We start from the raw sequence: 27,696 nt of genomic DNA, 5'->3' as shown, positions 1-27,696 counted from the left end.
GTGTCCTTGGTCCTTGGTGCTGTGTCCTGGGACATAGAACTCTTGTCCCAGGAGTCTGAGTACAGGCCGTGTACCGTCATGCTGCCCCTGGTTTAGGACTGGGAGACCCTGTGTACAGACTTTGCTGCACAGAACTGCCAGAAGCAGCCAACATTGTGAGCTTGTGTAAATGTGGAAGGTGCGTCACCTGTGTACAATGTTCCATGTCAGCAAACACCATCAGTCACGTCTCTTATTGCACAGAGCAGAAGAAGTAAATAAAGGAAAAAGTAGTTATATTGCAGGTTTTACAGCAAAATTGCGAGCGCAAGACCTCCCATTGAAAGACATAGCAGGCGGAGTCTGTGGGCGGGATTCCAAGCGGAATCTCCGTGACGATTCTATAGAACAGGTCCTTATAATGGAACCCACTGTGTGGACATGACTGCAAGTCCTAGAGTGACATGCAGGACTGTGAGCACCAGCTGAGCTCTGAGGGGGGGGGGGGTTCACACAACGAAATCTGCACGGATAAGTTCTGGCAGATTCCGTGGCTCGTACCCGTTCACGGCAGCGCGCATATCCGCCCATGCCATAGGCACCATTCTATGGCTGGCCTGATTCCACGTTCATGTGGAAGGCGGAATCGGCTCGGCCATAGAATGGTGTCTATGGCAAAGGCGCCGCAAACGGGTACGAGCCACAGAATCCGCTGGAACTTATTCGGGCGGATTCCATAGTGTGAACCCACCCTAAGAGAGTGAAGAGCTCAGGCGCACACTTCTCCTGGCTCTATCTGATATCATATGATTTATCAGAAAGGATCTAAACTTTTGACATGTATAAATGACAGTAATGCCGTAAAGAAGTCTCCCAATATAAAATGTCATCCCATCTCCAGCACTCTAATCCTTCAAGGGACAGACTTGGACTGTAAAAAAATAAAAAAAAAAATAAAAAACTACCCCTCCCCTCGGTTTCATCTTGTACCGCCTTTAAATAGTTAACAGGGGGGGCATGAAAGCAGATAGTGGGCGTGGTCTGTTCTTGGGGTTCGGCCAGGGGCGGAGTTAGTCCATTGATTAAAGGGGTTGTCCGGCGAAAAAAAATTATTCACAGAATAACACACATTACAAAGTTATACAACTTTGTAATGTATGTTATGTCTGTGAATGGCCCCCTTCCCCGTGTCCCACCACCCCCATCCGTGTACCCGGAAGTGTGGTGCGCTATACATTACCTGTCGCGTGCCGACCACGGTCTCCGATCGTCAGCAGTGACGTCTTCTTCGGGAGCTTGGCGGATCTTCCCGAGTGCCGGCCGCCCTCTGCAGCGTCATCCGAAGCTCAGCCGCGATTGGCTGAGCATAACTGTGCTCAGCCAATCGCGGCTGAGCAGCTGATGACGTGGCCGCGTCATCAGCCGCTCAGCCGCGATTGGCTGAGCACAGTTATGCTCAGCCAATCGCGGCTGAGCTTCGGATGACGCTGCAGAGGGTGGCCGGCACTCGGGAAGATCCGACAAACTCCCGAAGAAGACGTCACTGCTGACGATCGGAGACCGTGGACGACACGACATGCGGTGAGTATAATGCACCACACTTCCGGGTCTAGCGTGGGTGGGGGGAAACACGGGGAAGGGGGCCATTCACAGACATAACATACATTACAAAGTTGTATAACTTTGTAATGTGTGTTATTCTGTGAATAATTTTTTTTCGCCGGATAACCCCTTTAACAGATGAATGGAGAGAACCAGAGATGTTAGGAAAAAGGTGTGAGCGGGGCGGGGTCGGCGCGGAGTATGGGCGGGCCCTGCGTCCGAGGGGAGGGGTCTGAGTATGGGCTGGTTTTGTATTTCAGAGGCGGAGTCAGTGAAGACTAGGGGCGTTCTGTGTATAGGATCAGCGTGAAGAGGTTAGGTGAGAATGGGCGTGTTCTGTACGAGGGCGGGGTCAGCGTGCAGCGATTCGGTGGGTGTGGGCGTGTTCTGTACGAGGGCGGGGTCAGCGCATTGAATGAAGGATTTATAAGTAGTCTAGTATTAGGGGCGTGGTCAGCGCGGTGAGGTATCGGCAGTATGGGCGTCTACTCGTCTGTAGGGCGGGGCGATCGTGGAGACTGGCGGTGCTGGTATGGGCGGGGTTTGTCTGAGGGGCGGAGTCAGCACCGTGAGTGGCGGGTTAGCGGGAAAGCGGTAAATACGGATCCCGGCTCCGGTTGCAGGGCCCGGCGGGAGCAGGATGGTGGCCGCCGGGGGCATAGGCTGGTTCGCGACTGTGTCTCTTCTCCTGTACCTGGCGGAGCGGGCGGCGGGTGAGTGCGGGATGCTGGGTGTTGTAGTGCACGCTTCTCCTATTATCTGCCTGCTCTACCGACACATGGAGCCACGGGGAGGGCAGACTGCACCGGGTACTGACCCATCCCTGGCACTGCCCTACCCTGTGCCCCCCCCCATCCCTGGCACTGCCCTACCCTGTGCCCCCCATCCCTGGCACTGCCCTACCCTGTGCCCCCCATCCCTGGCACTGCCCTACCCTGTGCCCCCCATCCCTGGCACTGCCCTACCCTGTGCCCCCATCCCTGGCACTGCCCTACCCTGTGCCCCCATCCCTGGCACTGCCCTACTCTGTGCCCCACATCCCTAGCACTGCCCTACCCTGTGCCCCCCATCCCTGGCACTGCCCTACTCTGTGCCCCCCATCCCTGGCACTGCCCTACTCTGTGCCCCCCATCCCTGGCACTGCCCTACTCTGTGCCCCCATCCCTGGCACTGCCCTACTCTGTGCCCCACATCCCTGGCACTGCCCTACTCTGTGCCCCACATCCCTGGCACTGCCCTACTCTGTGCCCTACATCCCTAGCACTGCCCTACTGTGCCCCCCATCCCTGGCACTGCCCTACCCTGTGCCCCCCATCCCTGGCACTGCCCTACCCTGTGCCCCCATCCCTGGCACTGCCCTACCCTGTGCCCTCCATCCCTGGCACTGCCCTGCCCTGTGCCCCCCATCCCTGGCACTGCCCTACCCTGTGCCCCCCATCCCTGGCACTGCCCTACCCTGTGCCCCCCATCCCTGGCACTGCCCTACTCTGTGCCCCCCATCCCTGGCACTGCCCCACCCTGTGCCCCCCATCCCTGGCACTGCCCCACCCTGTGCCCCCCATCCCTGGCACTGCCCTACCCTGTGGCCCCCATCCCTGGCACTGCCCTACCCTGTGCCTGGCCCTGCCTTTCCCTGTGCCCACCATCTCTGTCCCCACCAGCACGATAATGAGTGCAGCTCTGGAGTATAATACAACATGTAACTAAGCATCAGTACAGGATAAGTAATGTAATGTACACAGTGACCCCACCAGCAGAATAGTGAGTGCAGCTCTGGGGTATAATACAGGATGTCACTCAGGATCAGTGATTTTTCTTTTATTATTTTTTTTACATAAAGACTCCATTTATTATATAGATCATATATGTAATATGATCATATACTGTAATATAATCTCAGCTAGCCCTCTCCTGTATGCCATCCTGCCTGGCAGTGGGGCGGCGGGGGTCACACATGGCATCACTTATAGTTACAGTGCAGGTAATCTATTCCGCACTGACATCTATAGGTCTCATCTAATACACAGTCTATGGTGTAACTCTTCTCCACCTCTCTGCCAGCTATGCTGTCCAGGCATGATGGGAATTGTAGTTCTGCAATAGTTGGAGAGCCTGAGTTTGACAGCCGTGTCCTAGAGGATAGACTGGGTGAGAACCCATTAGTCCCCACTCTCTGGCAGGAAGCAGAGCGCCCCCCGATCCCTATGGATGATATGGGAAGTGTAGTCTATGGGGTTAGTTACATTGTTCCCGCTCCGCTCTGCCTTCCCCCAGCAGTTTCCAGGCGTCATCGCTCGGCCCTCTCCCCTTTCACGGACTCTTTGCAGCAGTCATTGTGAGACGGTTTTCTGACCTCTTTGTCGCGGAGCTGCTCATACATTAGAGATGAGCGCGGCTTTGTTATCTGCCGACTCCAGGATAAAGTGACACATCCTGAGGTCAAAAGAGGAGGACGCTCAAGTTCTGACTGTCACTCATAGAGACCTACAGAGACTGCTCCATAGAAAGTACATACACAAGGGGAGCGGTGCAGCCATGTGGTCACAGGAGTCTTATTCCTGTACATAAGAACAGTATTATAGCAGTTATAATGAAGTGGAGAGTAAAGAATGGGGCACTCACCAATAACATCAAGCTTGACAGTCCTTTATTGCATGCGACTCAGATCCTAGGTAAGGGAGGACAGCTGGACTTGGTGGGCACGTACACCACCAGAACGACGTTTCATGCCCTTGCGACGTTCTGGGGGTGTACGCGCCTGCCAAGTCCAGCTGTCCTCCCTTACCTAGGTTCTGAGTCGCATGCAATAAAGGACTGTCAAGCTTGATGTTATTGGTGAGTGCCCCATTCTTTACTTTCCACCTCATTACATTTTATTATAGTAATTATATTCTTGTATATAGGAGCAGTATTATAGTAGTTATATTCTTGTATATAGGAGCAGTATTATAGTAGTTATATTCCTGTATATAGGGGCAGTATTATAGTAGTTATGGTTCAGGGAAGAAAAAGAGTGCTGCACCTCACACCTATGGCTGATACTAGTACCTCTCGGCTGCATAAAAAACATCAGAATTCTGTATGTGAATTGATCAAGCCACACTGCCCCATGTACCTCGTGCAGGTATCTGATACACATGGGTCCCTACACTAAGTCCACACTGTGCCGGTCAGTGACCACCACCCCCGCAGGCGTGCACAGTCAGGGAAGGGAGGCCAAGGAAGGGCCCTGCAACCCCCATGCCACAGGACCAGACCCAAAAATGCCACACCAAAACCCAGCCAGCACCACCGGCGGAGGAAGCTGCCCCCAAACAGCACAAGTCTGGATAAGGTATTGCACTCACCATAGCTATCAAAGATAGAATGGGACAGACAGGAGGGATTAGAACCATGAGCACTCAGGTGTCTCCTGCTAATTGCGGTCATGTGGGTCTCACCAGGAGGAGTGCAAAACACGGAGAAAAGAGAGAAACAAAATATGGTTCAGGGAAGAAAAAGAGTGCTGCACCTCACACCTATGGCTGATACTAGTACCTCTCGGCTGCATAAAAAACATCAGAATTCTGTATGTGAATTGATCAAGCCACACTGCCCCATGTACCTCGTGCAGGTATCTGATACACATGGGTCCCTACACGAAGTCCACACTGTGCCGGTCAGTGACCACCACCCCCGCAGGCGTGCACAGTCAGGGAAGGGAGGCCAAGGAAGGGCCCTGCAACCCCCATGCCACAGGACCAGACCCAAAAATGCCACACCAAAACCCAGCCAGCACCACCGGCGGAGGAGCAGTATTATAGTAGTTATATTCTTGTATATAGGAGCAGTATTATAGTAGTTATATTCCTGTATATAGGGGCAGTATTATAGTAGTTATATTCTTGTATATAGGGGGCAGTATTATAGTAGTTATATTCTTGTATATAGGGGCAGTATTATAGTAGTTATATTCTTGTACATAGGGGGCAGTATTATACTATTATTGCATTTCCTCGAATCTCACAGATGTTGTGTTTTGCCGGCAGAGTGTGCTGCGGTTGTACACTACTTCATCAGTGCAGAGTTCCTGTGGGCAGGATGGACTCTTGGGTTGCTCCTTCCCGGCTGTTTTATCCAAGTTATCAGTTTTGCCTGGTTCTTGGCTGATGGACACCAACACTGCTTCACCTTGAGTCTGACTCACATCTTGCAGCTTGGGATCCTGAAGCGGTATGTAGTCAGTGACTTCTATAATATTTCTGTATCCATACGATTTTGCTTAGATGCAGTGCATTTACTGAAGCCTTGTCTGTAGGTTGTCGTTTGTTCAATAGCTTTTCTTAAGTGTTTATTGTGAAACCAGGTTTCGTTTTTCACGACAGACATGTAGATTCTCTGCGTCTTGTTTTGTGGAGTAAAAACAGGAGTGTCCATGAGGAGCAGGAGCTGGTGATGAAGCAGGGAGACCTGTCACTTCTCCGGCTAGTGGAAGTCCTACTACAGGCCCTGCCACAACTGCTGCTCCAGACCTATATATACATGACCCAGGAGTATGCTGATGTCTATGCAGGTGGGTTTTCTCATGGGGTAAGGGCTTTGCATCATCTAGTTTAATAGGGGATCATTAAAAAGAAAAGTCAAAAAGTTGATCAGTCATGTAAGTGTATGGGGCAGTCTTGTGTCACGCGCATAGAGAGTGGGGAGAGAAGCACTCAGTCTAGTGCTTCTCCTTGCTCGTTTTAGCTAAGCACCCAGACCCTGACTGATCAAAACTTTTGGCGTCTCTACGACATTTCAAAAAGTTTTATTTTTAAAGTGACAGGTACATATACAGTTGTAGCTGTCTGCAACTACCACTAGGGGGAGCTCACTGTGTATATATTTGTATATATTAAGTTTAGTGGGAGGTGTACATACCTGTATACATTCAACCTCACATTAGTACTAAAAATCCTGCTAATAACTTTGTATTTCTTCCAGTTAGCAGTGCCTTGCTGTGTCTCCTGTCCTTATCCTGGGCTCTGGTCTCCTTCAGTCACTTCCTATGTCTCCTGAGGCCTGGACATCTGTGTTTACCATGGGCATCGGCATTGTGCCAGCTACTGTGGAGGATGGGTATGATCGGCACCCGGGTGATGGCCCTGATCGTGTTTGCTAGAGTTTATCACTTCTGGGTGTTTGCTGTAGGAGGTGAGGGCTGTTCTAAAATACTCTGTGCTGCTGGGTATCACTCACCACATCTTCCTTTCCCTTTCCCTTCCCTTCTATCATTATCTGACTGGACAGGTCACTGCCCCCTATAAGCACATTAGTTTCCTGAAATACTCTGTGCTGCTGGGCACCCTACTTCTCACAATGTCACTTTAACATCTGTAAGTTACCTGCGTCCTTGCCTTTCCAGGTCATGGTCTCTCACAAGATCAGCACACCACTCTCCTGAAATACTCTGTGCTACTGGGAGATGGTCTCTTTCCAATATAAGCCTTTATAAGACTGGTCAGCCATAACATTAAAACCAGTGACAGATAAAGTTAATAACATTGATTATTTGGTAGCAGTGGTGTCTGTCATGCGTGATATATTTTCTTGAAGTATTTTTTTTTTTTTCTTGCATGACATGTTTTCATTAGCATTTAGTGAAATGCTTTACAGCAAACCCTATGGACGTAGACAATAGACAGGACCTTTCCATTAAGATGAATGTGAAGCAGTATTGGGCATACTCTGTGACCTTTGAAGAGGTCGTTCCTCTGGGAGGGGGAGGCTGAGCTGTGAGCTTCTATTGAAGTCCCCAGTGATATCATCCTTCACTGTAATGCTATACAGATCACCTTACATCAGCCTCCTCTGATCATATGCAGAACAGGAAGTCTCAGCTTTCTTTTAGGTCTAGTGATGAGAGTGAATACTGCAAGATTTTATAATATAAACTATAAAAGAGAAAATTATAAAAGGAAAAAAAAAAAAAAAAAGCTTAAAGGGGTACTCCAGCGTGGGGGCTAATTTTGGATCTGGCCGGGTAGGAGGTGGCTGAGGAAAAAGAAGTCCTCTCACCTCCCCGGTTCCAGCGGCGGGTGCCTTATCGCGGCACTCCGGTCTCCGGTTCCCGGACGCTTCCAGGTGTCTGACGCGGGCCAGAGACGTGACGTCTCAGGTCTGCTCAGCCAGTCAGTGACTGAGGCAGGATCCGTTTTAAATCCTCTCAGATCCCGTCTCTGTCACTGACTGGCTGAGCGGACTTGAGACATCATGTCTCGAGCCCGCGTTAGACACCAGGAAGCGGCTGGGGACCGGAGCCCGCCGTGATACAGTTCCCTCCGCTGGAACCGGGGAGGAGAGTGGACGTCTTTTCTCTCAGCCACCTCCTCCCCGGCCAGATCCAAAAATAACCCCCACGCTGGAGTACCCCTTTAAAAAGAATAGGCAATTTTCCAATGATACATCCCCATTAAATGGGAGTAAACCACACTGCTTACAGGCAGAATCACATCATAAAAAGGATGTGTTATTACGATTTCAGTAATTAAATCAATGAGGTTCCCATTTAAATCAATGGGAAGTGTTTTGTCTTTAACTTTAGCTGCTGTAGAGTAAATTGCTGAAAAGATATAGTTCCTGCTGGCAGTGATAGGATCATAGCTCGCCGTGTCTATGGGGCCCTGCAGACCAGTCCGAGAGCCCATTATGACCCTTGTCCACCACCAAAAGGGCCGATGTTGGGCATGTCAACTTCAGAACCGGATTGTGGAACAATGAAGGAAGCGTCAGCCGGGTGTATGTCTGTCACTTACCGGGGGAAGAAAGGGCACCAGGATGTACCAAGAGAAGAAGACAAGATGGCGGGGAACTGTGATGGGCAATGTTCTCCTGGCAGTCCTTGTGTCCTGGCATCATGTGGACATTACTGTGACACGGACCACCTACCTAACCATTATACACACTAAGCATTTCCCTTCATGGCAGCAGGACCCTCTAATGGTAGCGGTCAGCAGGATAAAGCCCCCGGGGGCCATACTGCAGACATTGTTCACAGTCCTATTGATCATCTGTGGGATGTGCTGGAGAGACAAGTCCCATCCATAGATGCCGCACCTCACACCGTGCAGGATCAGCTGCTGTTGTGTTGGTGCAGATGCCACAAGACATTATATTGAGAAGTCCAGGCCTCCATGGGTCAGATCTGTTTTTTATTTACATTATTATTATGGGTGGGATGTATACAGTGGTTTTATTGTTGTGGCTGCTGGGTGTATGTCTGGCGCTCTCTCCCTGTCGCTGACGCTGTGTCTCCCCGCAGGCGCTCACTGGCTGGTGATGTCCTTCTGGCTGGTGGCTCAGCAGACCGATGTTATCTCCACACCATGTTACTGGAGACTGTTCAATATCCTTCTTGGCGCAGTCTATGTCTTCTGCTTTATTAATGTCAGGGATGGGCCTTCCCGGTATCGAGTTGCCATCTTTTATGTGGTAAGGACATCTTAGTTATTGGAGACATCACCTTTATCTAAACACATTCATTAAAGGTGTTTTCTGGATTACATAATGTTCTTTGAGGCAGATGGATACCACGGTCTTTGTTGCCCATAGCAACCAATGAGAACTTGCCTTTCAGTTAACCAGAGCCGTTTAAGGGCCTGTTCACACTGAGCAAATTCAGCGGAATGTTTGATGCTGAGGCAGGTGGGATTCCGCAGCAGAGAGCTCCGCTGCGGAATCCCGTCTGCCCCAGTGTCAAACAGTGCATCTATGGAAGGGCCACCAGACATACAGGATTCCGCTGCAGAATTTCACCGAATTTGTTCAGTGTGAACAGGCCCTAAAAGTGAAACTCTTTGGTGTCCATAGCAACCAGAGTACCAGAGCAAATGAAAGTTGAGCCGTGAATGGTTGCTATGGGCAACAGACTGTATTTGTCTTCAGATAAATCTGAGCCAAGTCTATATACAGGGAGATAATAAAGAACTGTCTAATAGTAAAGCCGGCTTTGTTGCCCCTAGCAACCAGTCAGAGCTCTGGTGAAATTTAAAGGGGTTGTCCAGCGAAAAAATGTTTTCTTTCAAATCAGCTGGTATCAGAAAGTTAAATAGATTTGTAATTTACTTCTATTTAAAAATCTCAAGTCTTCCCATACTTATAAGCTACTATATATCCTGCAGGAAGTGTTGTTTGTTTACATTCAGAAACAGTGCTCTCTACTGACATCTCTGGCGGAGTCAGGAACTGTCCTGAGCAGGAGAGGTTTTCTATGGGGACTTGCTGCTGCGCTGGACAGTTCCTGACTCCGCCAGAGATGTCAGTAGAGAGCAATGTTTCTGAATGTAAACAAACAACACTTCCTGCAGGATATATAGTAGCTTATAAGTATGGAAAGACTTGAGATTTTTAAATAGAAGTAAATTACAAATCTATTTAACTTTCTGAAACCAGTTGATTTGAAAGAAAAAAAAATTTCACTGGACAACCCCTTTAAGCTAAACTCTGGTTGCTAAGGGCAACAGACCATTGTCTTTTAGTCAGCTTTCATAGTTAAATGGCCAAAAGTATTGATAGGCTATCAATAGCTGATTGATCGGGTGCTGGATGTAGTGGGCTCGGTACTCATTGTAGGGTAGCAGCTCCTATGGAAGCCAATAGGAGACGTGGCTACAGTACCCCAGAAACAAGACCATTTCTGCTATATAGAGGACCAGGGGTGGTAGGACTGGTATATAATATGATATGGTTTTATTATCATTTCATTTTATTTTTATTATTATGCTTTTGCTCAGTTAAGGCCCTATTCCACGGAACGATTATCGTTCGTATTTGGCCGATATCGGCAGCTACGGACGATAATCGTCCCGTGGAATAGAGTGCAACGATCAGCCAACATCGTTCATGTCGGCTGATCGTTGCAGTCGCTTGTTTTTCAACATGTTGAAAACAAGCAACTGATATAGCAGCGATCTGCTGCCGTTGCTCCGTTGAATAGGAGCGTCGGCAGCAGACGCTGCTATATCCTATGTGCTGCCCGGACGATCAGCAATCACCCGGGCAGCCCCCCCGCAGCTCCCCGCCGCCCCCTCCCGCACTCACCCGCTCGCTGAATAGCGGCGGCAGTGAGCGGGGAACGAGGAGCAAACGAGCGCTGAGAGCGCTCGTTTGCTCCTCTGACGACCTGTGTAATAGGCCCATTACACTGTAATGGTCCGTATACAATCTATACTGATGTTGGCTGCAGGGGGCTCAGATATTAGTATTAAGTGCATGGTGGTCTTCAAAGTATCCACAGATGTCGGTGAAGATAGGGGTTGGGTGTAATGGAATTCAACTGCCCAACCGTTTTGTTCTCAGAGAGAGAAGTTTCAGCCAGAAAGTTGTTTTTTTTTTCTCCAGCATACCCCTCCCCTTAGGGAACACATGGATGTTGGCAGGATGGGAGAGATGACTGAACAATCGATTAGCCAGCAGTTAACAGCTATTGAAGGTGTATAGGCTCCTTTAGCCTTGGGACTTCTCTATATATTGATCAGCCCCTATTACTAGTGTTGATAAAAGCAAAAAGTAAAAACTATTTATGTTCATGCTGCTACGTTGGATTAAACTGACAGTTTTGGGGTACGTTCACTCAGGATATTTTTTCCAGGGGAAGGGGGGGGATCCACAGTGCACAGTGGAATAAGCGACATGTGACTCATTCTGACGTACTTGAATTGTGTGTGCAAAACAATATTTGGTGCAATGCACAGTGTGAACTGCTGCACGTGTGACATGCATTGCACTTTGGCACATAACTGTGTGGATATAGGCTTATAGGTTTCACAGATTCAGCCTGGTGCTTGTGATAGCAGTGTAAATCACTTTTATTTTAGATATAATGTAATATATGTGTGTTGCACATGGAATTTATGTTCTGTAATTGTCATTGTGCCCCTTTATCATCCTATAGATCATGTTATTAGAAAACTGCATCCTGCTGCTGCTAGCCACAAAATTCCTGCAGGGGGCAGTGTGGAGCAACGTGAAGCTGTCTGTGGCCGTCATGTCGGGATTTCTCATCGGTGAGTGGATGAATGATTAGATAAGCTTCATAGAGACACGAGCTGACTTACAGCTCCCTATCAATGGACTCCTCTGTGAGAGACACAACCACAAAGCTTTATTTCATCTTCACTGGAAACGCGTTGTAATCGGAGACACTTAGTGTAATAAATGGCCGGGAGCAGAGCTGCCTCAACAAGTGATCGTTTCCAGATTAAAAATGTATGATGCAATTTACAAAGTGACCCCGCTCCGAGGATTAGGATTACTTATATGTAGTGTAAGAATGTCAAATCCGCCTCTGTAATATCTCTCTGACGCTTCGTGTAGTTTCCATTCACCGTGCAGCGAAACCATCAGCAAGCTGCTGCTGCTGCTAACATCTGTGCTTCTTGTCTGTGACACATGCTCTATCTCCTAATACTCTAGGTCAGGGGTAGGGAACCTTGGCCCTCCAGCTGTTGCGAAACTACAACTCCCAGCCCATGTATGTCTGTTTTGTACCCAGGCCTCTCTGGCAATCCATGTTGATGCTGGGGCCTCACCAACAAACACATACTGCCACGCAGCTCCAAATACCGCCACATATTATCCCTAAGGGTCCTATTCCACGGGCCGAGCAGGGCTCGAACAATGATGTAAATGAGCGCCGATTTGCTAGATCGGCGCTCGTTTACTGGGCCTATTCCATGGCCCCATTGATCGTTTGGCTGCAGGGACATTGTTACCGATGTCCCTGCAGCCCTTGTTTCATACATTACCTGTCCAGGCTGCAGGTCTTCTCCTTCTCCCGGTCCCGCGCGGCAGCATCAGCTCCGGAGCGGGGCTGTCTGAACTGACAGACCGCTCAGCCAATCAATGGCCGTGGCGGTTCCGGCCAGTGGTCTGTCAGTTCAGACAGCCCCGCTCCGGAGCTGATGCTGCCGCGCGGGACCGGGAGAAGGCCTGCAGCCCAGACAGGTAAATTTCTGATGCTTTGAAATTATTGGTCGCCGCCGCGCACTTCTATTCCACCGTAGCAATGCGCTGGTGGCGAACGATGATTTTAGGTTTAAACCTAAATGAACGATCAGCCGATGGCACGATCATCGGCTGATCGTTCTCTCTATTCCATGGAGCGATTATCGCTCCATGGAATAGGCCCCTTGGTAGTGCCAAACCAGCACCACAGCGCAGCAATAAATACTTCTCTACCAGCAAAAAAACAGAACCACAGTTTGGCAATACTTGTTCCACCTGTAGTAAACCAACAATGCAGTGCAGAAATAAATACTGCTCTACCTATAGTAAACCAACACCGCAACAATGAATACATGCTTGACCTGTAGTAAAACAACACTGCAACAAAAAAATACTGCTCCACCTATATTAAACAAACATCGCAACAATAAACACTGCTCCTCCAGTAGTAAACCAATACTGGAGTGCAATAATAAATAATGCTCCACCTGTAGTAAACAAACACCACACTGCAGAAATACATACTGCTCCATCTGTAGTAAACTAACATAGCAGTACAGAAATACATACTGCTATACCTGCAGGAAACCAACACCACACTGCAGCAGTCCTGTTCCCATCCTCACCCATTTCCCCATCTGGTAGCCCTATTTACTACCCCTCTTCCCGCTAATAGCAGCACTGACTCACCTCCCCTTCCCCCAGATCCTCTCTTCCCTCCTTACCCCATTTCCCCCCACACTACTTTGCCTATTCACAGTCCAAGGATAGGGCAAGGTTGTCTCCCTCTTCTGTTCCTCCGCAGCTCCCTTACACTATGTAACCATGTTCATGAGAACATCACAGGCCCTATGCTGATAATACAGGGTGGCCATTATAAGTGTAGTTTCCCCCTGGAGTCCCTGTTGTACACAGATGCGGCAGAGACAGGGACCTCGCACCTCACCAGACTGTGAGCGTCCCCTTACCAGCGACCATCGCCTCATAGTTTGAGGGGCGCTTCTCTATAGCACCATGGCAGCTGTGTGTGTCTGTACCTAAATGTTTGAGGAATAGAAGGTGGATGGGTTTTGGTGGTAGATAAGAATTAAAGGGGTTATCCAGCGCTACAAAAACATGGCCACTTTCTTTCAGAGACAGCCCCACTCTCGTCTCCAACCTGGGCGGGGTTCCATTGAAGTGAATGGAGCTTAGTTGCAAACCGCACCTGAACTGGAGACAAGAGTCGTGTTGTCTCTGAAAAAAAGTGGCCATGTTTTTGTAGCACTGGATAACCCCTTTAAAACGAGGCACAGGAGAAGTCCTGGAAGTGGAAAATATTGTGACGCACAGGCTGACCACAATCCATTTTATGGTAATTTGCTTTCTATTTTGATCTGCAGGCTGTGCTGCCTTGGTCATATATTACACACTTCTGCACCCCAAATCGACAGAAATCTCCCAAAGCTTCAAAAAAACTGGCTCGGGAGGTCATGTGAGGGAAGAAGAGACTGCTTACTCCTTCAAATGGTGGAATAAATCTCCGAAAGAGACAGCAGATGATGCATTTCCAACTGAGAACTATAATCCAAAAACTAAAGACCAGGAAACTGTCAACCAGGAAGACCTGCCTTGGAGACAGGTTGCCGAAAAACACCATCGCTTGTTGCTTCTGAAGCTAGCCATGAAAACTGGAAACATTTCAAAAATCAATGCTGCCTTTGGTGATGGTGGTATTGGTGACCTTTTCTGTCTTCAAGGTGAAGCAGATGCCCAGCAACCTATGGTCAAGAATAATAGTGTATCTGAAGGCCATGGGAAAGGCGGCTTCTTAATGTCTGAATCATGGTCTTTAGGCAGAACACCAGTGGGCGTCGGGCAAGGTCACAAGTTTGGTCCACAAGAGTTCTCTACGTATGAGAGTCTTCAAGAAGTCAAAGACGATATGGTTGATAATGTGCCTCCTGGGAAATTACCAGAGGTGGCTACCCCTTGCTCCCCAAGCAATGGGATGATTGGGAGTGGCACGCTGTACTTCAGTGCCCACACAGATGGCATAATACCAACTGGCAATGGGACAATATGCATTGTAGAGGTCCCCAAGAAACTTGCAATAGACAGCCCCATAAAAGAACTTGACCCAGTTGAAAACCAGGACCTCCCAATCGTGTGTGTGAGTCCTATTCTTGGTCTGGCTACCAATAGTAACTTCCAAAGGAGCATTGCAGAAGATGTTGGAAGTATAGGTGACGAATCTGAGATGACCACTGATGACTCTGAGATTACAGAGTCTTTGGGGACAAAGGGTTATCGTTTATTATCCGCTGGGGTTCTCCCTCCATCTGTGAAAGGAAGACTCATCCAAGAAGAACAACCTTGCTTCACATCCACTCCAAAACCTCAAGCTTCTGCTGTAGATGCTGGACCACGGGAGGAGACAAAGGCCAGGAGAAGGCTAGAACATTTGATCACAAGAACTTAGCTCCTATGACTTCTGGAGGAATCCCAGGTCACTTGACAGGTCCCTATGTTCGATAGGATGAGTACTTAGCATCAGTTATCCTCTTTAATGGTTCTTGAGGGTGGATCTCAATGTGGATAGCACCACCAGTGTCGTAACAATGTTGACTAGTTGTTAATAGACGGTACATGGCACGGTGCCCGTCAAGTATCAAACACAGTATTTGGAAAATTCCCAAACCTCATTGCCCATAATGTGCAGTTCTGGTTTCTCATCCCGAACTATACAACCACCAAGTTCCTATATAATAATGATCAATATCTATGTGCTTTACAAGGTCTGTTGGGAGATATATATGTATGTATGTATTTGTGACTATCACTGTCCTATGCCTTGTTTGTATTTCTGTATGTTCAGCATTAGAATAAGATTGCTGCCTTTTTTCAAAAACAGCACATTTTCGGTGGTATTACAACTCCACCCCATTTAGGCTATGTTAACTTGGCTAAATTAAGGCTCAAAAAAGTCCAATTGTCTAAAAGCTTGAAAATGCATCTGAAAGTTTTGGGTCTCAAAAGGAACAAAGCCTTTCACGTGTGTGGCACTGTTTCTTAGAATGTTTCTATAACCATATACATTGTTGGGTGATTATTATAATATATATATATATATTTTATTTTTTTTGGGATGTTAAAGGGAATTGCTTGTGATGTCACCTTTTTATGAGTATGGCCAAAACAAAAGAAACCAGTGCAGGCACGGGGTGCAGGAACATAAAGAATCAATACTTACCTGTCCCCATGCCCCTTCAGTGCAGTGTCAAAGGCTCACTGGCCGCTGCCGGCTCCTGAATCTCCTGCAATGTCACAACGCGGCTCAGGAATGTCCACTCAGCCAGTCAGTGACCAGGGCGGGACACCGCTCACCCTGGGCTAGTGAGCTTGTGACATGGTACTACAGGGGCAGGCAAGTATAGAGATGCTTTTTATATTCAAACACCCGCTTGTTCGCACTGTGTTTATCGGCTTGTCCAGAGTTCTCCTTTAACACTGAGGCTTCTGACTCACAATAAACTAGTAAACTAGCTGCTGCCCCTCTAATGATGAGACAGGTATGCTACAGCAAGGGGCATCTACAGAGCTAAACTACTACTGAGAATACTTACTGCACAGTGTCCTGAGTATTTACAGTGTGTGTGTGTGTGTGTATATATATATATATAATATATATATGACATTGCATAAAGAGAGTCTTATCGGCAGTATCTCCTCCAGTCAGCAGCACCAAGAGCCATATAAACAATGCTGGTAGAGAGCCTGTCCATCACTGTCTGCCCTCAAATTGTAGCATATTGCTGTTCGGGATTCCTTTGACATTTTGTCTTGGCGCCCCCTAGTAGTGGAACTCTGGGCAAGTTAGTTCTGAGGATGTTGTAAACTTGGATATGAGGAACCTGAATAGACTAAAGGTCCTTTTACTTGGCCTGATACGGGGCCGTGCAAGGATGCAAGCAAGATCGGTGCTCATTTGCAGTGTTTTTAGAAACCCCAAGTAATCATGCGGCACAGATGTTCGTGCGGCCATTTACATTTATTGCTATCCATGTGAATGACCACTTGTTACACTTGTCTTCAGTGTTCTGACTGCCAGGAAGAACATTCGTCAGTATCAGTGACTTTATATAGCAGGGCATGTCATCTACTCGTCTATGTAATTGTGCATAGTTGATATTTTTAAACCGTAATGTTCCCATCTGTGACCCAAGATTCTTAAAGGCCTTTTTACACGGACCCATTATGAGCCAGGAGCTCTGCTGGCTCGGCTGATCGGGTAATTTGAGCAGGCTTTAAAATTTATCCCTGTTGGCCATACATCTTCCTGTGTAAAGAGGGTTATGTAAAAAGATAAAAGGAGACTGGTAACACAGATACAGTATGACAGTATCCATGCTGTCAGTGTTCAGATCACAAGAAGTCTATACTTACCATACATGCTACTTGTGATCTGGCATCTGGTTCTCCGGGCCTCCGGACGTTGCTGTAACTTTAGGCCGCCACCCCCGCTGGAATAATTGACAGCCAGATGAGGTGGGGCCAGAAGATCCAGTTGGGGGCTGTAAGAGTGAAGAAGCCAGATGCCAGATTACAAGCAGCGTGGATGGTAAGTATAGACTACTTGTGATCTGGAAACTGACAGCACAGTTGCTGTCAGTTTCCAGGGCTGCACGAATGATACAAGGATCATTCGTGCAACCCGGGTACTCTATTTCTCGGGCTACATAAAGGCACTGAAAACGAGCGACAATCTTGCTATTCAGCCATATTTGCCGCCTAGAATTCTGATAATGTAAAAGGACCTGTACTGTTTATCCTGTAATCTGGAATCATCCTATCATCTGGAGTTTTTGGGTCCTTGGTGGCGAGTGACTGTGAGGTGATGGTTCATGGTGGAGCAGACAAGATAAATGTAATGTGCAAAATTAGACCTGCACTCTTTCATGCTTGCACACTAATATTTCTTGATTGTTCTTCTGATAATCTGAAAGGTCTCATCACATTTACTATGTGCTGGATTATTAAATGTAACTACCTTCCATTAGCTGGGCTTCTAATAATTTGGAAATCTTGCTAATATTTTTTTACTACATGTAAGTGGCCGGGTGGTCAGCCCATGAGGGTTACAGGAAGCCACATATAGATATATTATGCTATATCCTGTTATCTATTCAGTAATCTTATATTTCCAGACTACTGGAATTTTTCTCTATATCTCTTATATTTAGTACTGGACGGAAGGCGACACCTGGAATCGACTGAATGTCTACTGCATTACGCCTTAATACTAGTCTTAATTTATTAATATATTTTGTAGCCTGGTAGGTTTTCATATACATTTCTATATTATAATGTAAAGTATTTATTAACCCCCACGGTCTTGCATTTTATGGGATTTAATGCTATCCCCGAGGTACAGACTGTACAAAGGACTCGTCTTGTATACATTCCACCCATCTCCATCTGATGTGGGGCAGAGGGGTGCACTGACGTGTCCCATGATGCTTTGCTGTGCAGTATAAACTTTTTGCTTTGTGTTTTATTACATTTCATTTAGTCACTTTAAGTTATATTTTGAATATAATATACAATGTATTGAATAATATACGTACAGTAATGGTAGAAGATGGTACTAAAAAGGGCTTTGATAGTCCGAATTAAAGGGGCAGTGACAGTTTAAGGTAACCACTTTAAATTTAAAGGGAGAGCCCTGTATACCAAGTAAAGAGTGTGAGACTATTTTTGGCACTAAATCAGTTATTGATGGTGAAATATGATGTAATATCAAACCAATGATACTAAGAGTCCGCTCTGAGTACTGTTGTGTTAGATGTATTTGACTGTTACTTATAGTACGGTTACTTACACTTTTTGTATTCCTTTACAAAATAAACAGCAATGTGGTTACGCGGTGCGCGGCTCTGATGGTTTCCTTTTCCTACCCTGATGTCTCCTGCACTGTAAAGATCATGTTTTCCCTACATACCTTTTTTTGCAATAGTCCCCACCAGTGCCGAGATATAAGCCTTTAGGTTAAAGTGCCCAAGGGGTGTTTCCCAGAACAGCAACAGCCTAGGTAAGTCCAGTTCATATCCTTTTTTATCTACTGGCTGTTAGCCGGATAAAGGAGCTAATGCGCCTCTACTTCCGTGGCCCTCTGCTCAAAGAATTAACAATTGAATGGAAGGCACTCAAGCCATCCCATTGAAACAGTGGGCAGGCAGGATTCCGCTGCAGAGAGCTTCGCCACAGAATTCCGCCGATTTTACTATGTGTGAACTGACCCTTAGTCAAACAGGGCAGATGGATATAAACTTGCCTGGGCTTTTGCTGCACTGGGGAACACCCCCTGGGCACTTGAGCAAAAGTTGCATAATAAAGATGATGAGAAGCCTTTTTTTTCTGCTGGCAAGTCTGCGTTCGTCATCATTAGAGATGAGCGAACCGGGTTCGAGTCGATCCGAACCCGAACGTTCGGTATTTGATTAGCGGTGGCTGCTGAAGTTGGATAAAGCTCTAAGGTTGTCTGGAAAACATGGATACAGCCAATGACTATATCCATGTTTTCCACATATCCAAGTTCAGCAGCCATCACTAATCAAATGCCGAAAGTTCGGATTGACTCGAGCATGCTCCAGGTTCGCTCATCTCTAGTCATCACCAACCCTATTACAGTATCTATTGATGAGATGAGAAAAGTGGCCGATATCTCTATGTCCCCGATGCATTGGCTGCTGCGGTGATAACAGCAATTCCTCCTGGTCGTGTTGACCAGAGATGCCGAACTGTTCACCACTGTTTTCCAAACGCATAGGCTGTATCCCAGTTTTCCAGGCGGTCCTGCAGCTGTATCCACCCTCTTTACGGAGGCTGCAGACAACGGGAATCAGACGCCGAGAGTTCAGGTTCATACGAACCCGAACTTCGGCAGGTTTGCTGATCTCTATACAGGAGACATATACTAAGGAGGAGATTTATCAAACGTGCAAAGTGAAACTGGCCCAGTTGCCCCTAACAACCAATCAGATTCCACCTTTCATTCCTCACAGACTCTTTGGAAAATGAAAGGCGGAATCTGATTGGTTGCTAGGGGCAACTGAGCCAGTTTCACTTTACACCATGTTTGATAAATCTCCCTCTAAATCCAGGAAGGGAAACTAAATCCAATGAGCTGTACCGGTTGAGGATTAATGTTCCGATGTGTCCTGTATTCTGATCAGTGAGAAACCGAAGAGAATAGAACCTCTCTTCATTGAGGCGGAGGCCCAGGATTTCACACCTGTCCTGGCTCAGGTCCTAGCACTATTGTGCCTAATTTTAGCGTATTGCGTCCTGGGTAATGTGACATTTGTGAGCAGGGTAAATACGGGTCATGATGTTACTGTAACAATAGATAAAGGTCACTGCTGACTCCATCCATATATCACTCACCTACAGGCATTGTTAGTAACTAAGGGCTATGAAATCCCAATGTTACCAGAACCGGGTGACCACAGGAGAAGAAACAAACGAAGAAGAAAAATTTTATATATATAATATATATATGAATACCTTTATGCTATGCAAATGGATGTGAAAAATTAGCGCAACTCCAGCATGCTCGCGTCTGATCATTCTGCATTTGGTTACCGATGTCTAAAGAAGTTGGATGCAACCCTATGGAGTCCTGACCAACATGGATTCAGCCATAGGCCATATCAATGTTTTCCCGGACTTCCTAGGGCTGCATCTAACTTCTTAAGCCACCGTTAATCAAACGCCGAACGACTCGACTTGAGCATGGTGTCAAACTTGAAGGTCTTCAGCTATTACGAAACTTCAATTTGCATCATGCCTGGACAGCCGTGTAGATGATCTGATGGTGGACAGTGGCCAAACCCACATTGACACCAATGTTTTCGGAATGGGATGTCTAACAAGCTGATATAGGTGTCTGACATACATCCACATACTCATGGCCATATAATGTACAGCCAGTGCAGCAGCATAAGGTGCCCCTGGGAGTCTCTGTCTGTGGAAGCCACCTATTGGTAAGGGTAGGTACTGCGGATAGGGCTTGGCTTAGGGCATAGTGTGGGTAATGGCTTAGCGGAATAAGGTATTTCCAGCTTTCCTACAATCCTGAAAGGTGAATTGTACAAGGTATAACCAATCTGACGGCACAGAAGATAAATCATGCCTTCCTCCTATTCTGCTGATACAGGGATCACACCTTGTATTTTATCACTTAGTACGTTGTGATTTTATTCCTGTTTATGTCACCGAGCGGCCGCTGTAATCCACAAAACTGATGACAGGAAGTTTGTTCAGCAGATATTCTGTCCGGGATGAGTGATGAGCAGCGGATTGCTAATAAATAGGATGGAGAAGCCATTTATCATATTACAAAGGGGAGAGCGTAAACAAGACTGTGGTGTAGACACTTTGCTGACACAGCCCCGATGGGGACGCCACCTCCGAAAATCAGGCTCTAGGAAAAAATTATTTACTGTTTTTTGTTCATTTTAATTCATTTTTAATTAAAAAAAAAAAGTTGCTGTTGACAGATCTGTTATCCAGCAATGAATGGGTCTCCTTTGCTCCGTTGACCTCCTCAAGGAGAGAGATGAAGGGCCAGCTTTTAGAAACCCCAGACACCAAAGGGGTACTCCAGCGAAAATGTTTTCTTTTAAATCAACTGGTCTCTGCTTAACTTGACCCACTTTCTCTGATGGTTCAAGCTTCAGCAAAACGGGCCGCAACCCGCTTTGGCTGTGAGGAAAGAAAAGTGGAATCTGATTGGTTGCTAGGGGCCAGGAGCCAGTTTCACTTTACACCATGTTTGATAAATCTACCCCTATATACCTAGCTGAAGCTGTGCACCACTGTACACTTCCAACACTCCTGAACATTACCCAGCTGCTGAACAAAAGTCACCCCATATGGCTTGTTGTATTTTGAAGGCTGCAGCAGTGGCGGCTCATATATTCTCTGGGCGCTGTTATAGTAGTTATATTGTTGTACGTATCGGGCTATATACTCCTGGGCCGGGACCAGGGCCGGCGTCAGCATAGCGCTTACACAACGCCTCTAGGGCCCATTGAGGGAGAGGGGTCTGGTGCTCTAATATCCAGCCTGCTCACTGTAGTGCAGGGTGAGGTGCTAAACTTCAGAAGACACACGAGCTGGAGCAGGAATGGTATCCCACCACGGGTGTTACTAGTATGTTACACCCCTCGCAAAAGTCTGTACTTCAAGTAACTATGGTAATGAAGCAGTACCTAAGTTTTGCCACAAGATGTTGCTATTGTATGTAACTGTACTTGTATTTTGCACATCTGCAGGTAACTAAAGGGTTATTGTTTGTTATAATCTGTACACCAAAGAGGACATTCTCTTCTTCTCTACCTATCTCTGAGCTCCTTTCTTTCTATGCTTTCTTCTCCACCACTCATAGGGGACATTACACCTCCTGTAGGAAGTTGTCACATGGGGAGAGGAAGTCTTAGTCAGTCTTAGTCAGTCTAAGGGCCCTTTTACTCAGAAAAATTATCTGACAGATTATCAGCCAAAGATTTGAAGCCAAGGCCAGGACTGGATTTGAAAAGAGGAGAAATCTCAGGCTTTCCTGTATGACCTGATCTCTGTTTATAGTCTGTTCCTGGTTTTGGCTTCAAATCTTTGGCAGATAATCTGTCAGATAATCTTTCTGTGTAAAAGGGCCCTTAGTCTGGTTCCTGAGCAGAGAAGATGCAAGACAAGTTGGTCCTTACTGTGGTCCAGCTGGGCCCTGGCTTTTCCAGGTCCCCACTAGTGTTGAGCTGATCTGTCAAAAGTGTTCGAGTCGGTAACTGAAAGACTCAGCATTTGATTACCGGTGGCTGCAGAGATTGCATGCCACCCTAGGGCTGTTAGGAAAACATGGACATGACCGTTGGTTGTATCCGACTTGAACACTTTTGACAGATCAGCTCAATACTAGTCCCCACTTCAGAACTGGTCGTGGTGTAGTCTAAGGTGTGGTAGAGAGCAGACACACATGAGAGACAACGCAGACACCAGTTTCTTGAAAGCAGCACTTCTACACACTATGCTGTGTTAAGATACTCAAGGGAGAGGACAAGTCAGAGAATACGCCAACCCACGCCGAGAACAAGTCTAAAAGTGCAGGACAGTATCCTGAAACAAGAGGAACTGATCTGGATACAGCAAAGTTGCTAGAAGCCTACGTACTCTATCTCACAGAGCGGGTGCAACCAGAAAATTCTGGCCACTCTGCTTAACTCAGGTAACAAGGTCTATGGCTTGTGTCACCCTCATAGGACGGGTCACCCGACACTGGTGGGCAACTGGTGGTACACGACAGGTAAGGTCGAAACATGGGCACAAGTAAACGTCTACTTTGAAGTCTTCAGTATTCTACTTCTTCTTCTTCTAAAGTTCCGGCAGAGCACACTTCTACATTGGGTTGGGACACTCACAGCAAACCTCCTCTCCACTACTCTGAACTTGAAGCACAAACTCCTCTCCACTGTTCAGGACTCTCAGTACAAACTCCTCCCTACTGCTCACAACTCTTCTACTCTAAAGGTTCTTAGTACAGATTCTGTTTCGTCAAGTCTACGGTCTGCTATCAGCTTTTGTACAAAGTATTCTCTCAGTAAAGGAGATCTATTTATGCTAACGGGACACAGCAGACACCACATCCTTGGGTCATCTCCCCTTTCTGTGGGTGGCGGTACCGATAGTCTGGGTGGGTCAAAACTTCACTCCGGACCACCGTGATAAGTACCCAAGGGACCCCCTCGCAGCCCAGCAGGTCACCGACCACAGGGGAAAGGATATAGCTCGCCACTCTAAAATAAAAGCAGGTGTGCCTTAATACCTGTGTGCCCATTTGGCACTGGCGTCACGAAAATTTACCATCTGGCTGAGCTATATCTCGACCAATCACCGCAGCGGTGGCGTCACACTATATCACCTAGCAAGTTACCGTTTGGCCGTTGGGTACCCCACAGGACCTGCACCAAGAGAGAAAAGGGGGAAGGACCTGATCGCATCCTCAATACTACAGTGTGGAGAGCAGCCTGACAGAGAGGAAGATGGAGAACACTGAGCTGTAAGTGCTGTGTGTCAGTCTGTCAGTGTCAGTCAGTGTTTCAGTGAGTCAGTGTGTTTTAGTCAGATTTTGTGTCAGTTAGTGTCTGTGTTAATAATGTGTATTTGTGTATGTTGCGTCTCAAGTGATTGTGCATAGTGGATAGATGAGGGGCCCGCTGAGGTTCTGTCACCCAAGGGCTCACAAAAACCTGGAGCCGGTCCTAGCTGGGACCCACCATGAACACGAAATAATACTGTATTATGGGGTTACTTTTCAGGCCTCCTTTCTGTGCTCTACTTATGTCTGTCCCACATCTGAATCCTCAGTGATCTCTCCATTTGTGGCGGTTCTGCTGTCGGAGAACATCAGTATTACGCTCTAACTCGCTGCATACGTGTGTGGGTGGTGAACAATGTTTCCATTAATATCTAGAGAGTCAGGCTGAGCAAGATTCTAAAACGGTGAATTTAGCATTACTGTGTCATCCCTGTCCCTAGGCAGCACAAACAGTAACACACGGGCAGCACCCTGTGCCATATCACACCCGGTTTTTACCCTAAAACAAGTCATACTGCCTATTCAGTGAGTATTTTGGGCCCCCGACATCCAGGGGGGCCCCGCTCTGGTGCCCAAGACCGCTGCCCCGCTGCTGCGATCTTAACTGTAACTATGTGCGCTCGTATCGAGCGCTAATAGTTACTTGCAGCAGCAGTGGTAGCACTGACAGGGTGAGAGCCATTGGCTCCCTCCCTGTCAGTCACTCTTGTGGCCGCAGGAAGTGTTTTCCCTGCGGTCACAAGAGGCCGCTCTGTGTCTCTGGTGCCGGCGCTCTAGAGGAGTCACTGGAGAGCCGGTGCCCGGACAAGGGGACATCGGCCTCTTGTGACCGCAGAGAAAACACTTCCTGCGGCCACAAGAGAGAAGAGAAGAGGAGACGCCCGGACCCAGGTGAGTATAAGTGGGTTTTTTTATGTGTTAAATGCTATATGGAAGGGGGGAGCACACAACGGGGGTCTATATAAACGGCGGCAGCACATAGCGGGGGTCTATATAAACGGGGGGAGCACACAGCGGGGGTCTATATAAATGGGGGAGCACACAGCGGGGTCTATATAAAAGGGGGGGCACAGGGGGCTATATAAATGGGGGGACCTCACAGGGGGTCTATATACTTATAGGGGAGCACAGGGGGTCTATATATAACTGGGGGAGCACACAGGGGGGATATATACAAGTGGGGGAGCACACAGGGGGTATATACAACTGGGGGCAGCACACAGGGGGTCTATATACAACTGGGAGCAGCACAAAGGGGGTATATACGACTGGGGGCAGCACACAGGGGGTCTATATATTATACTGGGGCAGCACACGGGGGTCTATATATAACTGGGGAGCACACAGGGGGGCTATATATAACTTCGGGAGCACACAGGGGGTCTGTATATAACTGGGGGAGCACACAGGGGCTATATAATACTGGGGGCAGCGCACAAGCGGTATATACTACTGGTGGCAGCACACAGCGGTCTATATTACATTGGGACTGTACAGAGGTGCCTATATACCTTACTACTATACTGGGGCACAGAACATACCTAAATATTAAGTGGGGGCACAGGGACACCTTAAAACTGTAGGGGCACAGAGGGGTGTAACTACTATATAGGGGTACAGAGGGGTGTAACTACTATATAGGGGCACAGGGCACCTAACTACTGGATGTGTTGGAGCCTAAAACGTTTCTCTGGCAGATTCTGGAGAGAGGATTCACAGCCGGGAGAAGACTTCAAGGTGGCCCAGGCTGGCTGGAGAGGGGAAAAAAAGAAGTAAAAGACTCTGATCAGAGAAGACGCCACCTGTGAGTCACTAGATGTAACTGCACTCTGTTATAGGGTTGTAGTGATAGGGGTCATAGTGTGGCAATATTGTGTTATGGCATCATTGGTGTTATCTTTCTGTTTTGTTCGGGGCAGTTTTGAGGCAATATGTAATCACTGTATGGTGGTAGAAGGGTTATAAGAGGACTACTGGGGGGGAGAGCGCATGTCGAGGGGGGGGGGGGGGCAGACATGACTTTGCTTGGGGAAATGCCAAGACCGCCCCTGCATGTATGTGACATGTAGAAAGTGTGTGTGTAAGTGCACATATCTGCGCGTGCATGTATGTAGGCAGTTAGGATGGAGTACTATGTGTCAGTGTTATTTATGTACGTATAATACCACTTTGTCCGTTTTTAGTTATATAATCTTGCAACATTTTCAAGGTAAAAAGTAGGACAGCATTGTTTAGGTGTACAGTATGATGGTATTTATTTATATATATATATATATATATATATATATATATATTATATTGCAGCATTGTTTAGGTGTACAGTATGACAGCATTTTTATATATATTGTAATGCAGCATTGTTTAGGTGTACAGTATGACAGCATTTTTACATATATTGTAATGCAGCATTGTTTAGGAGTACAGTATGACGGTATTTTATATATATTGTAGTACAGCATTGTTTAGGTTTTCAGTATGACTGCATATTTATATATATTGTAGTACAGCATTGTTTAGGTGTACAGTATGACGGTATTTTTATATATATTATATTGCAGCATTGTTTAGGTATACAGTATGACGGCACCCATATATATTGTAATGCAGCACTGTTTACGTGTACCGTTTGATGGCATTTTTATATATATTATATTGCAGCATTGTTTAGGTATACAGTATGACGGAACTCATATATATTGTAATGCAGCACTGTTTACGTGTACCGTTTGGCATTTTTATATATATATTATATTGCAGCATTGTTTAGGTTTACAGTATGACAACATTTTTATATTTATTGTAATGCAGCATTGTTTAGGTGTACACTATGACGGAATTTTTATATATATTGTAGTGCAGCATTGTTTAGGTGTACGGTATGACGGTATTTTATATATATTATATTGCAGCATTGTTGAGGTGTACAGTATGACGGCATATATATATTGTAATGCAGCATTGTTGAGGTGTACAGTAGATTTCCAACAAGTGGTTTCCATCATCATAGATGATACCATACAAGATATAAATATATACACACTAGTTATAATACCCCAAATCATTTACCATGTGCGAACATACAGCACAGTGGTGTACATATGGATATCAGACTCAATATATAGACAATAATAGCAGTATGGTAGGGCTGTAGTCAGAAGGGTCTGTGCAATGAGCATTGCCAGTGATCATGTGACTATTTCCAGGCTGTATAAGGTTAACTTTAAGAATTTCAGGTTTACTTTAGTTAACAAAGAGACTTAGAAAAACCTCCTGTCCCTGCCAATGGATCCAGCTGTGTGTGCCCTGTGCCAGCTGTGACCCTCACAGACCAGTGTAAACATGCCAGAAACGTACGAGCCCCGCCTGGACGGATGACATTTACACTCCAGGAATCCGCAGCCTTCCCCACTAACTTACAATTACTTTCATAGTTTGGCCGTAAAGTTTTAGGATACAAAAAATTATTGATATTTAACAAAAAGGGCAAAAAACTAACAAAACACAAAATGTATTTTGTAAGTCCGACCCCCCCCCCCCCCACAAGTTTTTACAATTATTTTTTTATGTTATTTATGAGGGGACGAAACTCCAACATCTCATAAAAATTTTTATAGACTACAACAATTAGTCAAAGTACAGAATAAAGCAATCCACAGTGACAAATAAAGAAATGGGGGGGGGGGGGTGTCCAAACAAAGGGTTTTCTTACAGTATAGGATATTGTTGCATTGTTTCTGCATTCTTTTGCATGACAGGGTGCAGCAGGTGTACGTCAGTGAGCTATTACAGGGATTACGTTACATAACATTCTTACAGAATACCATTAAGGTACAAAACTTTTCCTTTCTCAATAGGGGAGTAAATGGTCAATCAAAGATAGATGGGAGTCACATGATAGGCAGCAATGTTATGGGGAAGCCAGAGCTTTAGCTTTTTCCAAACTTGATGGGAATTGTAGTTTTGCAACAGCTAGGGACCTGAAGGTTCTCCATCCCTGGTCTAGACTATCAGATATAATCATC

The 27,696-nt window shown here is 46.7% G+C and overlaps 1 protein-coding gene and 1 long non-coding RNA gene across 2 annotated transcripts in view; one reads left to right on the top strand and one right to left on the bottom strand.

The window, feature by feature from the left end:
- Positions 1 to 27,696, bottom strand: part of LOC138796066 (uncharacterized) — a 49,547-nt gene that overhangs the window by 11,230 nt on the left and 10,621 nt on the right. The window lies entirely within an intron of this gene.
- On the top strand, positions 2,165 to 18,437 carry XKR5 (XK related 5). The gene is made up of 7 exons (XM_069975959.1): positions 2,165 to 2,294; positions 5,610 to 5,793; positions 5,946 to 6,133; positions 6,544 to 6,753; positions 8,861 to 9,030; positions 11,492 to 11,603; positions 13,926 to 18,437. The coding sequence occupies exons 1-7, from the start codon at positions 2,222 to 2,224 to the stop codon at positions 15,002 to 15,004; spliced, it is 2,016 nt and encodes a 671-aa protein (XP_069832060.1). The 5' UTR covers positions 2,165 to 2,221; the 3' UTR covers positions 15,005 to 18,437.

This window comes from Dendropsophus ebraccatus, chromosome 6, assembly GCF_027789765.1.
Source record: "Dendropsophus ebraccatus isolate aDenEbr1 chromosome 6, aDenEbr1.pat, whole genome shotgun sequence".
Taxonomy (NCBI): domain Eukaryota; kingdom Metazoa; phylum Chordata; class Amphibia; order Anura; family Hylidae; genus Dendropsophus; species Dendropsophus ebraccatus.
The sequence above is the reverse complement of the archived record's forward strand: the minus strand, read 5'-3'. Positions and strand labels throughout refer to the sequence as shown.

Coding starts and splice junctions, on each gene's coding strand:
- XKR5 (XM_069975959.1), top strand. CDS start 2,222: ATGGTGGCCGCCGGGGGCATAGGCTGGTTCGCGACTGTGTCTCTTCTC. Junction 5,794..5,945: donor CAGCTTGGGATCCTGAAGCG/GTATGTAGTCAG, acceptor TTTTCACGACAG/ACATGTAGATTCTCTGCGTC. Junction 9,031..11,491: donor GAGTTGCCATCTTTTATGTG/GTAAGGACATCT, acceptor ATCATCCTATAG/ATCATGTTATTAGAAAACTG.